The following is a 14,411-nucleotide window of genomic DNA, read 5'->3' as shown; positions in this document are numbered from 1 at the left end:
ATGTCCGCTTTAATGCATATGCAGTTATTTCTTAATTTTTCGTTGAATACATATTTTCGTGGATTTACTTATAGCTGTTGAGTTGATCCACAAAATATGATGTTCATTAAACTGCACTTTCTAATAAAACTTTGTATTATTTAATGGAATCGTTGTCCACAAAGTTGATTGTCATTGAAACTGATATTTCTACTATATTCACAAAGTTTTTTGCTGATGAACATTGATGAATCTATACAGTAAGCATTTAAAATTCTGATTCAAATAATCAAGGGAGTCAGAATGTCATATTAAAACATCTAGCGATTGTGATTCTCTCTATTCCTTACGGAAATTAATTGTGATTCATACATGTACCTGACAGGACTGAAATCTACACGCTCCGTTTATCAATTGGACGAAACCTACAGCAACGTAAGAAAAATCACGGACTGCACGAAATAATCCTGATTATGTCAGACTCAAATTCCCATAGGAGACAATTTCGCTGTTTCTTTTAGCTAACGCACTGATGATCATTAACAGTAATTTATTTAATTTAAAGCTGAACACCGCTCGTAAATAGGAACCGTCACACAGGTACCTGGTATATAAACCCTTCGATTTCGTTACACCCGATTGCACATCTGAAACTCGTGGCCGACGTGTAGTGTTCCTTTCGTTGTCTTTGGATTTTTATGCATTTAATTGTTATTTATGTGCACATTATGTCTGTAAATAATGCAATGACCAGTTCATTTGATGTTAGTACTCTCCTGGTTTGAAAAAAGTGCGTAAAACTTGACAATTTCATCGCGACTGAGTAACATGGCGAGGCAAGATGTACGTCCACACAGGTGAGACCTCTACAGCGATATACTTTGAACTGTTAAGAGGTCTTTGGCTTATATAGGGGTGTAGGAAGAGCGGTGCTGAAAGAGAAATATGGCGGACAGTGCCTATTTACGAGCGGTGTTCAGCTTTAACTTACTTATTTTTTACAACCTTTACAACCTGAGTCAGAAAAGAAAATATTTTATCGTTTAATAAACGTGACAATGCATAAAGAGTTTTTTTACCTTGCACCAAACTGTACATTGAAAACTTATATATTCTATATCGTATAATAGTCTAAAAAATATTTTATTGTAATAGATAATACAGTACGTAAATTTACTTTTCTTATATATTTAGTCTGCCCAGTTAGGCGAGGCATGAGTTTAGTTTAGAAAAGAAAAAGTATGAGATGCGTATCAAAAGGAGAATTGCAAGAATATTAGTTAAGGACGCTTGGTGGTGAACAAATTAACCATGCATCATATGTACCAAAAACTTTCAGATATGATTTGTTTCAGAGTTGTGGTCAATTACTTTGAAAAGTAATTAATTACTTTCAAATACATTGACAATTTTATCAATTACTTGCAATTACAATTACATTGATTTTTTAAAATGTAATTAATTACTCTCAATTACTTTGATAAATGTAATTAATTACATTTCAAATACTTTAGTTTTATTTTTTTAAATCTTGAGAACATATACATATATTAACGACATTAAGATATACAGGGCTATATGTACGGTTATTTTTTTTAAGGTTGTATAGTTCAGTTCAGATCAGATTTCTTGAAAATTTTCTTTAACATTAAATTCATTAAGTACCATTGATTTCATTTTTGGTTCTGAATAATATTTTTTCTATAGTGAATTAATTTTTATTCACATATTAAAACTATGTTTATTGAGAAAGTACAACTTTTGGCAGTACAGCATATCAGTATATAAATAATAATTGCTATAATTCACAAGAATGAGATATGTTGATTCCCTTGAGTTTAAAATCCGTTTAGTTCAGTCTAAAATCAATTGAGGTTCTTGGGTATCGGAGGAGTTCACACCTCCACAAAATTAGATCTTTACCTATTGCTCTGGGCAGTGTGTCATACTGTATAAACATACGAAACATTATGGGACATTTAATTATTGTATAAACAAAAGTCCATTCCAAACATGTATAAAATCTATTTATCATTATAAGACACCTTAATTATATCTTAAACTTGGAGAAAAGTAATTGAGATGTAATCGAAAAGTAATTGAAAACACACAATATTTTTGGAATGTATCTAAATACATTCAGTTACTTGTAATTGAAGACAGACTCAATTACCAATTACTTTCAATTACTTTGAAAAATGTAATTAATTACACTCAATTACAAATACTTTTTTCAATCCCTGATTTGTTTACCTATAAACTTTAATTTTGAAGAGAAAATATTAATAGATTTTACATTTTAAATTTGAGTATTTTACTAGATTTTTAAACAGATCGAGCTCTTCTTCTAAAGGAGATCAAGACAGTCTAAAAATGACCCGGACCATCGAGCCCTTTTAATCATTGAATCTTTTAGTTGTGGTAATATTAATAAATTTGCAATTAATTGTCACCATGACCGAGCATCTGATCAGTAACAACAACAATACAATATACAATAAAAAATTAATATAAAAAAATTACAAATATACAAAAAAGTCGGCAATATACGACGCGAGACGGTCCTTAGGCTCTAATCCTCCTGTCTCCGCCCATCACCATGCTACCCTGAATCATTGTTCATTGTGTCCACCGTGTCAACCAGTTCACCACTTCACCTGCTCCAGGTAATCAACTTCCGGAAACTCTTCCGGTCGTCCACCATAGGCAGTCAGTCACCATCACCTCTCAGGCCAATACAAAGAGCCTCGTCCATGCATAGAATGTGACTAACCCGGCCCAGGAACCTTTAATAATATTGCTTACATATGTACAATTTATCAATGACTCTAACCGGTCTCCCTATAATACATTTAAACAGAGTGAACTCTCGACACTTAGATAATTATATGTTTTCACACCGTAGCAAACGGCAAAGGTAGTTAAACTACACTATATACTAAATATCTAAACAAAAACTATTAGACTATGATGCACAAATATTGCGATATATACGTGGCATACACGTGGCACTGTTAAACATACAACGCTAAGGTAACATTCACGTGGCAACTCTTGTCCGCTATTTGTAGTAATATAAAGTAGCACTTATAAGCTTTAAGATTTACAAAAAATGAAAATGAAATGAATAAAGCTAACTTACCCCATGCATCTGGAGATTTATTTACCAGGCAATTACAATACTAAATATATATACGTGGCTAGATCCTTGTGGGGAAATCGTGGGCTAGAGATGTCCAGAACTGCAAAATGCAAACCTTATAAAGCCCTAACAATGCGGGTAGAATGACCCAGGATGAGTCTATTACATGTATGCTGACCAATGCCAAACTGAAAACATGAGGCTCCATACGGGATAAAAATAAAATGTCTATCAAAACACTGGGGTTCAGTACGGGATAAATCCACTACATATAAAAACACCACAGCAATTACAAGGAATTGATTGTGACATCAATAAACAAGTGAAAAATAGTGGTGTCTTCGAGCTTACCACACGAACTCAGTAAACTATTGAAAATATCATGTACAACGAAATATATCACTATTAATTTCAGTACACAAGTACATGTATGACGAAGTCTAGTACGTTTGAATAATATTCAAAAATCTTTCACCATAAATAAAAAAAAATCAGGTCTTGTTCTACTGGTAATGACCTTTCGGTTACTTGTCTAACGCCCATGACCACTGAGTCATGTGCTTCACTAATTTAATCGTACAATTGCTGAAAATAATATTTATATAGGTAATAAGGAATCATTCTTTGAAAATTATGAAGTGATGCTCAGCAGCTCGTTAGTACGTATCACTATGCGTGATCTAGAGACAGCCCGAGACTAATCCCAGGGTGTCCCACAATATCTGCTACCATTTACACCTTGAATAACTTTTAATTACATTTATCTAACAAAAAGTCAAATGCATTTTTATCAATGTATATGGTGTAAATTTTAATAATATTCGTAAGTTTTTGACAAGTTTGGCCTTGTTTATAAAATCACAACAAATGAGAGTGCTAATGTGATAGTGGGTTGTCCCAAGAATTAAACAAGTCCACTTGAGGGTTCTTCGATCATTTATTCGGATACATGGATAGGATTAAAGGATTTAAACCCTGTAATATAATTCATAGATATCAGCATAAAAAGGATCAATGTTTACAATAAGTTTCAGCATAAAAATATACAACCATATTCAAATATATATTCATGAAATACATTAATAATGCTCAGAGTTCACTAATCAAACTATTTGTAAAGAAGGATAACTCTGATTAAAATGCATCATAAATTCAGTGTCAAGAAGAGTTACTGCCCTTGAACACAATTTACAAAAATATAGAAATATGCTCTACATCTTTATCAATATCAATATTTAATTAAATAAAAACATATACTTTCAATGTAACTCCTTTGTAGATTACATTTTATCAAGATACATAAAATAAATATAAAAATATAACTTTGCAACGATCACCTGTTTATGGAACAAGGTTTCATGCACAATCCTGCAGATTACTCTGACAATGGTAGTCTCTAACTACAAGTATTAAATATATAATGGTAACAATAACTAACCTTTCACATATATTAGAAATGAGATACTATAGCTTAGATATCAAAACTATGAATTACTGGGATAATTTATGAAATACATTCTTTCATAAATAAGGTATTATAACCTCAAAAAGTAGAATTAGCCAAATGTACCAATTAACAGAAAATATCATTATTATCTATTAAATTATTTATTAAAGTTCAAGAATACCAAAAAATAGAACACTTACTATAACTGACTGCTTCAAATATGTTAATGAAATAAATATATAAGTGAAATCGTCTCTTGAAGAAATTAGGTCTTACTCCTAAGAATACTAGCCTTGGTCTGTCACAAAGGCTACTCAGTTAAAGCGGGAAAAATTATAGAAACATACTATTGGCTAAGTAAACCACCTGATCCTGTCCACATGTATGTAAGTGACCATACAGGTGAAATGACTTAGGGCTATAAAATATCAGAAGCCACTAGAAAAGGTAATTAAGTAATGATTACTTGATAGATGCATAAAAGACAGGGAGTTATAGGGATAGTAGCTAGTCCGTTTCTAAATATGTACATGTAAAATATGGAATATAGGATGATGATGATGATGATGTTGATGATGAAATATGAATAATATCATTATGCATGAATGTAATTATCATAAAATGCACCCTATTACACTTCAAACAACGTCCACCACGTCAAGTCGATAAGTAAAGCTATGCCTGACAGTCACTATACAGATCCCATCTTCTCACATTTTAAAAGATCTGGTGCTTGTTGAGTCGCTTTTTTCCCAGGGTGTTCTTTTTGCATAATTTTTACAACCATATCTGGAGTCTGTGTTTGATAATACAATTTTAAAACGGAAAATGCCTGCTCTCTCGTCCGATTTATCTTCATTGAAATTTAATTCAACCAAAGAAATGTGATGCAACTTTGTGACATCTTAAGTTAAATAAAAGCACATTTTTCTCCCTAACTTTTTTGTGAAAAATTAAAAGTTTTTACTTTTTATTTTGAGTCAAAATTAACAAGTTTTGGCCAAATATTATTTTATTTATAAGTATTTCAAATGGTAACAGATATTCTTGGACACGTACGTTGTATGTACATGCACATTGTACAATCTGTCATGTATATACAATGAGATCAATAATATACCTTGACTACAGGATAGAAGCATGCTGTGTACTACAATGCACTTTTAAAATTCACACACTTTGAAAAAAATTAAATTCAAAGTGGTATTATTTTTATGCTATCCGGAATCCTCTGTTCCGTGTTGACCGATTTTGCCCACAAAACCGGAGGTTGTGTTTTGACTTCTGCGCATGCGGCCAGGTACTTGGTAACGGATTGTCTGTGAAAGCCGAGAAGTATTTTGAAAACCAAAATCTCAAAGAAAGAAAGAAAATGGCAGAACAAGAGGAACAGAAAAAGGAACCCGACTCCAAGAGAGTTCACACATATCCATTAATCAGAGTAAGCATAATGGAACTGAAATTCTTGGCATTTTTAGAAATGCTAACGATTTATTTATGTTTGCATCAAACAAAACTTCCCACAATAGTTTTTAATTTAATTAAAATGATTGATTGTTTTTAATTGTTTGTCAGTTAAACTTATAGCAGCCTGTAATATATGCTTAAGACTAAGGGTCTTCAACCTCATTCGATGTTATTTTCTCTTTAACCTGCAAACATTCAAGGAATTTCGAGTTGTTAATTGTTAATGAACAAACTTACTGTGAGGGCAATGCAATAACTATTTCCAGAGACATTTACATTTGAATAGTTGCTAATAAGAGATATTTTGTCCCGATATTCAGTAAATGCGAGGCGGTAGTTTTGAATTAAGCAAGATATAGTCAAATTAAGCAAAAGCCTCTTGATCCCTGATCAAGCTTCTTTTTCTTGTTCTTGAGGTGCATAGATAGGCTCTTCATAGAGCATTAATGACCAAACTCAGCTTTCTCACATAGTGAGCGAATTCATAGTTAGGATTATTCTGTGGCATTATTTCTTGCTAAGTAATAACGTAGGAGAATTAGCCTATAAAGACAGTCAAAACCGGCCGGTGTACTCATCATGATATGATCACGCCAATAAGAATTTATTTGTTTGAGATGCAAAATTTTATTTTTTCTTAATATGGACAATTTCTTAACGAAAATAGAAACTTTTAGGGGGTGAAGATTAAGAGAATTCTAATGTGGCCAGTATATATATAGTTGCTGTGCCATGTACGTATACAGGGCTCATTAGTTGTAAAATTTGCAGATGAAGTTATAGCTGACAAACAAATTTTATGTTTCTTGCCAAGGTGTTATTTTTCTTGAAATGTGTTTTCCTGCATGCATCCATTTTTGCCAAGAAATTCTTGGCAAAAATGCATACATGCAGGAAAAAACTTATTATGTTTCCTTTGTTTCAAACATATATACACAAGTAAAGCAATCATTTAATGGACTTTATTTTAAGGACTGATATAATATAATACTAACAGTACTGAAGTTTTCAAGTCAACAATATTTGATCTTTATTCAACACTGTTTAGGACAAGTGACGTTGAAATTCGGACAAGTAAATGTCTTAGTCATTTTTCTGAATGGACAAGTAGGGGAAAAAGAAATGTAGAGCCCAGATTTAAATGAGCAACACAGGAAAATTAAATAGCAAAAAAAAATATAAAATAATATCAAAGTACTGAAGAACTGACGGAAGTTGATTTTGTCGATGTTTATTTATTTTAAAATCACTGATATATTATATTTTGCATGACCAGTACATGTAGTTTCTAATTTGAATTACGCACATTTTTATAATATGAATTTTTGGACTTTTTCGACAAAAATGTCGAGAAACCCCCATTTGAATCATGTTAAATAATATTTAAAGATAAAATTAATTCAATCAAACTATGTATCAGTAACAGAAACATTTCTCGAAAATTATATGGATCCATGCAATATTGAACTCTAGTCTCGTTCAACCAAACGCACGACTGACACCGTAAATCTCCGACAAGGCTTTACGAAGACAGCCAAGCGTCAAGTTGAACGAGACTATATTGAAGTCTGGCGTAGGAATACATATGACTACAAAATATATTTAAATTGTTCATACCATGTAAAATCTGACTATTTTCAAGGTATTTATAAATAAGTTTCCTTGAAAAACAATGCTTTAGCATACATTACATCGAATTTATCAATTATTTTCAAGAACTAAGTCTTGTCAGCAGCAGTGATTTGTGCTAAGGTCCAAACACTGTTTCACTTTCGGTTTGTCTGAGTAACTGCATAGGAGAGTTGATTAAAATCAACTACCAAAAATCATTGTTTAAGTTGTCTAGAATGAAAAACCGATAGCTGCAGGTTTATTTGTCATATAGTTTTGCATAAAAAAAATACACAGAGGTATTATGAATATGCATGTTTGCAATGGAATATGTCTCATTTTGTCTCTGATGATTGTATATGCATCAGGAACTTGATATCTCAAACCTTTTGAGAGGAAATATAGATCCCCCATAAATGGGGCCATAATGAAATACTGCATTACAAGTTGTCAGATCTTGTGGTGTTGTTATGCTTTTGATATGTTTAGGTTCTTTTTAGTTTCTAAATCAAAAGCAAATAAGCATTAAATATTGTATGCTTATTACAGTTACTTATAAGTTTATGATTTAATTTACCTATGTCAGTATTATGCCAGCAATAGTGCTTATTGGTCAACTTATTTAATATACATACATGTTCTGGTATATATATAAATATAATATTTTTTAGCACTCTGACATGAATGATGAAATGAAAACAGAAGCCATGGAGTTGTGTGTTACAGCATGTGAAAAGTTTTCATCAAATAATGAGGTAAAGTATATAAATGTTGAAATTGTGATGCAACCTGATAGATATACAGTACCGATCAGACCCAACCTAACAGAAAGTAAACCACAACTAAACCCTGGGTTTACTTTCTGGGTATAGTCTGGGTTTAATTACTCTGGGTTTACTAGAGTGGACCCAGAGTAAACCCAAAGTAAACCAAGATTGGACACAGAGAGTACACCCTGTCAGAAATATATACCTCTGAAAGCAGACGCTAACTGTGTATTTGGAATATACAAGGGGCAGGAATTACAGGCAGTAGCTAGGATGGTAAGATAAAATACGGGTCTATTCCACACTTCAGTGCGTACAGTTAACCTCAATTACAATTCCCATGTAAACCCAGAGTAAACCCCAAATGGACCCAAATTTTCAAAAAGTAAACCCAGAGTAAACCCCAAAAGTAAACCCGGGGTTTAGTTGGGGTTTACTCTGGTGTTAGGTTGGGTCTGATCGGTACTGTATTTTAATTAATTACTGTATGAATGCAATATCATTTTCATTACACTGGTAGATTATTGGGATATAATAAATGATTTGAGTAGGCTATGCCTCAATATAAATTGAAGTACATGTAGATTTGATCACATGTATAACAGCTGCATGTTATATTTTAATTATGAAGCTTTTATGCTGTGTTAGCTCATCAACCATAACTGTTAACAGCGACAAATTTTTATTAATTAGAGTAAGGTACTAACGTGTTAGAAAAATTTTGTAAATCTATAATTTAAATTTCCATAAGAGAACATTTAGCTGTGTGGAAGTGATTACATATTTCTAAGATATAAAGAGAAAAAAAATTCTATTCTTCAGAGGATGATTTTTTTTTTTTCTAATTTCAGAATGCAGCTCGTATGATAAAGGAAACGATGGATAAAAAGTTTGGTGCTTCTTGGCATGCAGTTGTTGGAGAGGGCTATGGTTTCGAAATTACACATGAAGTGAAAAACTTACTTTATATGTTTTTTGGAGGAAATATGGCCATTATTGTATGGAAGTGTTCTTGAACAGCCTATTTCTTGATGTATTTATTCATCTTCATTTTGCTTTGTCAATGAGCTACATTCCTTTTGACATGCTAAGTTAACAGTGACAGAAGACATTGTGATAAATGGGAACAACCAAGTTTATACAAACTGTGCCGTACATCTCTGTACCCTTTATTTCCCTTTTTTCTTTTTACAGTTTTATTTTTAACAGTTTTGTTGCCTTAAAATCAGATACTGAATATTCATAGTCTTTCCTTCTTTTTATGTTTTGTATTGATTTAACAGTGCCAATTGAAATGTATTTAAGATGCATGAGCACATGTAAAATTTTATTCTTATTTCAGAGATCACAATTTCCTATATTATACATATTAGTGCATTGTATGTGTAAACGCCTTATGATAAAATTCTGGGATTTGATTTTAACAAATAGTGTATGTATGTACAAATGTACATGTACAGTTTACTTATGCAGGCCCTTGTCCAAAATATTTTATTCTAACATGTCTGTAAATATGTATAGGGAAAACAATAAATTGATTATTTAAAGTTTTAAGTCATGATTTGTCTTTCTTTATTACAAACTTGGTGGCTTTTGCATGTGTTAAACAGGTCTTCAATCTGCAGAATTAGAACAAATCGATAAGGAAATGAAATATAGTTCCATAGGAACATATATATTTCATTTGTACCCCTGGATGTTTATGTTTTATTCCTTCAGGTTCAAAAAGTAAAGATTATTTGTCTCTGTTGTATTATTAATTAATTTAATGGCATGAACATGTACATTGCCTAGATTAAAATTGCAATGCATAAATTTTGCACATAAATATGTACTTTGAGTTTTAAACTGGCCTGCAACATCTGAAGAAGTTTTGTCTCAATTAGTGGAAAGGGTTTGAAAATACTTCAAAATAGATATACATATATAAATGTTATACCAGTGACCAAGCCCATAAACATGTATAATGAATGAATTGCTAAATTTTTTGCCATTTTTGCAAATGTACCCAATTAAAATTGTTACATCCAAATGAATGAAACAATGACTGTCAAGCAATTAATTGCAATATATTTTCAGAAGTAATGAAGTTTTAATTTGGAATATTTTAATTTTTAATACATGACATTTGATTAAATATAATGGTTTGAAAGATGCAATGTTCTTTCAATATGTTTTTCATATTATAAAGATCATTGGCTCATTTCATATCTGATTTTTTTTTATTCAAGTTGTTATTTACATGACTGTACATGAAACTCACGATATGAGTAAAAAAAAAGTAAGGACATATTATCCAACATTTGTTTCCAGCTGGGTACTTGAAAATAAGAAATTACACAAAATGAAATCATTTGAATCGTCTTATAGGAATTTGAACAGGACACTGCTTAGTACTGTCACATTATTAGCAATTGATGAACAGTCTTTTCCAGTTAAATGTCAATCAGATGTGACTGTGAAAAGTGTTTATACATGATGTTATACATTAAGGAAGAATGTCACGATACAGCATTCTGTAGGGACCTCTTCATACTGGGCGGTGCTAGATCTAGTGGTGATTTCTCATCCTACAAATTAATTAAAAGTTAAAAGATGAACCACCGATTTACGGATTCATAATATTTATAGATACACTTATTTTTAATGAAATCAATTTAATAATCCAATATTAGATATGGCTTTATTTCATTAAACCCTGCATATAAACTCATGTAGCAGAAGGATATCAATTAAACCCTGGATATTAACTCTTGTGACTGAAATGTGCTAAACTCTGCATAATAAACTTGTATAACTAACTTTAATTTGTGTAACCTTATTTCAATTTCGTTATCTACAATTTAACTTAAAATAACAGCTGGTATTCAATCTTTCTTCTAACTTAAAAGTACTGTACCTTATTGAGAAGTTCTACTTTTGCTCCATGTTGTATTAAAAGCCTGGCTACTTCCAACCTCTCTTCTTCACAAGCTAAGTGTCTGAAATTAAGATATAATGTATACAGGGAAATATTTGCCCCCATTTAACTTTTGCCCCTTTCGCCCTCGTTTTCAGAGGGCTAATTTAAGAGTGGGAAAATTCTAAGTTACAAATAATATCTCTGTTAACACAACCACAACTGGGCGAATTTAAGACTGAGCGAAACCGATTGAAAGTGTAGAAGGGCAAAAATAACAAAGGGCGAAAATAACCTAGTATACAGTAGTGCATTAAGCCATTCTTATCTTTACAATACCAGGGTCTATTATGTTAAAAATTTGGGAATGAGGTTTTATAGCTATGTATGCATTATTTCCCTACTTTCTATTTTATAACATTTATGAACTGTTCATTTTATTTCCTTTGTTGTAATGGAAGTCAAGTGTACATATCATGATTTTGCAAATACATGTACATGTAAACAGACTGTAAAAAGTAAAGACACATACAGTGGTGTGTTTCCCTCCACGTCTCTGTGATTTACATCCACAATATACTGGAGAAGTAGTTTCACCATCTTGGCCAGCCCCTTCGAGGCTGCTCTGTGTAATGGTATATGTCCATACTGGTCAAAAACATTCACATCTGCACCATGTTCTAATAATTTTTCAGCAATCTGTAAAAGACCATATACCAGTACTTAATACAAATTATACTTTCACAAAATTAATTGTTTTTGCATTATAGTGTTTTACATTTATGAACATCTAATTCAATTACGTGTATTTAACAACACAAATTAGTTTTCTGACTTAACATTTCATGATTTTGAGTTTTAAATGACTATACATTAAACAAAATGAGTAACGCAGTTAAACTTAACAAAAAAGGTTTATAATTGGTAGATTAATGGTTGGAAATCAGTAAATCAAAGCCGGCCAGCATATCCTTTTCACCACAGGTATTTGTCAATTTGTGACATTATTTGAATCAAACTGATGTGAATGGAAGCTAGCAGACCAGCATAGGAAAAGAACTGCCTGTTGTAAATTCTGTACAAAATGCATGCAAGCTCAGAGCCACCTTACTAGCATACAATCACCTAAGTTTAGTAAGTAAAGTCAATTCCAAGTTGTTGATACAATCAACACTTTCTGTTGGAGAGAAAAGACTTCATTGGGTCTGTCTGAATGTATTTGCCAAAAAAAAAGAAAAAGACAAGAAATGCATGCAAACAGAGAAATTGAAAAGTTTGCTAACCGGTCAATGTCAGGTAGAGCTATTTAGTGAGGTGAGACTAAGCCTTTACACATTCATGGAGAGGTATCCGCTATCAAACTGCATTTTACCATAAATGATTGCCTGCATAATGGTAGGTATATATACCGTGGATGTTTATGTTTACCTGATACCTGTCTTTGGAGGCTGCATAATGAAGAGAGCACTGTCCTGTGTTGTTGACAGCATTCACCTGTGCCCCTTTAGCAAGGAGAAAGGAGACAACTTGCTCGTGTCCTGCTGAAGCAGCAATCATTAAAGGTGTCCAGTTTGACTGCAACACAGCATAGAAATTACATGTAAATAGAGTAAATCAAAAGATAATATATTACCAGAGTCACCACTCTATTAAACCCTCCCATATCTATAAATCATATACATGTACATGTATCTATGTGAACTACCTCATCTCGAGCATCCACAGGGACATTTAGGCCGAGGAGATAATCAACAACATCAACTTTCCCCGTTGATGATGCCCAATGCAATGGCATTCTGCATGTCTACAATAGACAAATAAACAAATAATATAATTCATGATCAAATTTCTTAACCTAGCTTTTGATAGCATGTGTTATATTGTATATCTCATTGACACTCAAATGTCTAATACTGACATGAAACCAATTCTCATTTAGTACCATTTCTGATCGCCAGCAGAGATATATGTAAGGGGGACGTACAGTAGCAGTTAGTAAATACATCCTGTCGCCCGTGCATTAATTGTTATGTCATTTTTCACATGAATATATAATTTACAGTGTTGATTGATAAAATGACATAAATGACATACATGTACTGTACCAGCATTAACAATGCATGAACGAGAAATGGTTTTTCGCAAGAATTGGTGGTATGCCTGCATCATGTGCATGTACTTTAACATGTTTCATATTCTCTCTCTCTCTCTCTCTCTCTCTCTCTCTCTCTCTCTCTCTCTCTCTCTCTCTCTCTTCAGAAAGCATATTCCTTTTCTTTACTATAACTGAGCAATACACTGCATGCACTAATGATATAGCTATGGGCTGATAGATGCATGCATGACAATGCACATTTGAAAACAACTCTTGTGGTAAAAAACGATGTCCGAAAAATTCGAAAAAATATAAGCATACAAACATACTTCATCAGTCTTTGTGGCAAGACTTCTATCTTCTTTGATTTTCATTTGCAACATCGGTAAATTTCCATCGTAGGCCATCTTGCAGACATCGTTTGGATCAGTGAGAGCCATGTTGCTTGTTTTAACATCGGGTTCAAACTACTATTTAGACAACAAAGAAGGATTCACTTTGAATGTATCAAATTTGTATTTTTGTTGTGTCAATATATCAATTAGATCTAGTAATGATAGCAGCCTACACAGTACAAATTCTAGAAGCACCCTGTAAAATTATTAATAGTATGCATCGGGATCGGAAATCAGATATTACAACTAAAAAGAAAAAATGTTTACCTACCTTTCAGCCCTTGCAGACTTGACTAAGACCGTCGACAGGTGATTATTTAAGATACAATCGCATCAGTTGGTGAATTGTAACATTCTTTACGTCTTTTCTTAAAATTAAAACATTATATTTCATAGATTACGCCTTCATCGTGTTCACTGATATGGAATATGGAGGACAACAAGCAAGATGTCTTGACAAAGTGATATGAAAGTTTAAGCTGGAATTTATGTCTCCACCTCTGCTTGTTTAAATTGAGAGTCTTACTGGTCAATTATGTCTCTCAGAGTCCATTTGCTTTTCAACCTTCCACAGTATCCCATTACTGGGATCTCAATATTCTTAATTTT

At 32.4% G+C, this 14,411-nt stretch overlaps 2 protein-coding genes across 2 annotated transcripts; one reads left to right on the top strand and one right to left on the bottom strand.

Annotated features, from left to right (window-relative positions):
- Positions 1 to 5,838: 5,838 nt before the first annotated feature.
- Positions 5,839 to 9,967, top strand: LOC117684315 (dynein axonemal light chain 4-like). The gene is made up of 3 exons (XM_034455918.2): positions 5,839 to 6,009; positions 8,318 to 8,401; positions 9,265 to 9,967. The coding sequence occupies exons 1-3, from the start codon at positions 5,941 to 5,943 to the stop codon at positions 9,427 to 9,429; spliced, it is 318 nt and encodes a 105-aa protein (XP_034311809.1). The 5' UTR covers positions 5,839 to 5,940; the 3' UTR covers positions 9,430 to 9,967.
- A 657-nt stretch (positions 9,968 to 10,624) lies between these two features.
- LOC105343819 (26S proteasome non-ATPase regulatory subunit 10) lies at positions 10,625 to 14,210 on the bottom strand. The gene is made up of 7 exons (XM_011451315.4): positions 14,074 to 14,210; positions 13,737 to 13,877; positions 13,018 to 13,116; positions 12,741 to 12,887; positions 11,845 to 12,011; positions 11,313 to 11,394; positions 10,625 to 10,983 (listed from the first exon to the last, which is right to left on the bottom strand). The coding sequence occupies exons 2-7, from the start codon at positions 13,845 to 13,847 to the stop codon at positions 10,915 to 10,917; spliced, it is 675 nt and encodes a 224-aa protein (XP_011449617.3). The 5' UTR covers positions 13,848 to 13,877; positions 14,074 to 14,210; the 3' UTR covers positions 10,625 to 10,914.
- Positions 14,211 to 14,411: the final 201 nt, after the last annotated feature.

Source organism: Magallana gigas, chromosome 7 (genome assembly GCF_963853765.1).
Source record: "Magallana gigas chromosome 7, xbMagGiga1.1, whole genome shotgun sequence".
NCBI lineage: Eukaryota > Metazoa > Mollusca > Bivalvia > Ostreida > Ostreidae > Magallana > Magallana gigas.
Note: the sequence above shows the minus strand (reverse complement) of the source record. Positions and strands in the feature narration are given on the sequence as shown.

Bases quoted from the DNA above. Each gene is read 5' to 3' on its own strand.
- LOC117684315 (XM_034455918.2), top strand. From the start codon at position 5,941: ATGGCAGAACAAGAGGAACAGAAAAAGGAACCCGACTCCAAGAGAGTT. The intron at 6,010-8,317 runs GTAAGCATAATG...AATATTTTTTAG, and splicing joins ACACATATCCATTAATCAGA to CACTCTGACATGAATGATGA. The intron at 8,402-9,264 runs GTAAAGTATATA...TTCTAATTTCAG, and splicing joins AGTTTTCATCAAATAATGAG to AATGCAGCTCGTATGATAAA.
- LOC105343819 (XM_011451315.4), bottom strand. From the start codon at position 13,847: ATGGCTCTCACTGATCCAAACGATGTCTGCAAGATGGCCTACGATGGA. The intron at 13,117-13,736 runs GTATGTTTGTAT...TGTCTATTGTAG, and splicing joins TTGCCACAAAGACTGATGAA to ACATGCAGAATGCCATTGCA. The intron at 12,888-13,017 runs GTAGTTCACATA...GCTGTGTTGCAG, and splicing joins CTGTGGATGCTCGAGATGAG to TCAAACTGGACACCTTTAAT.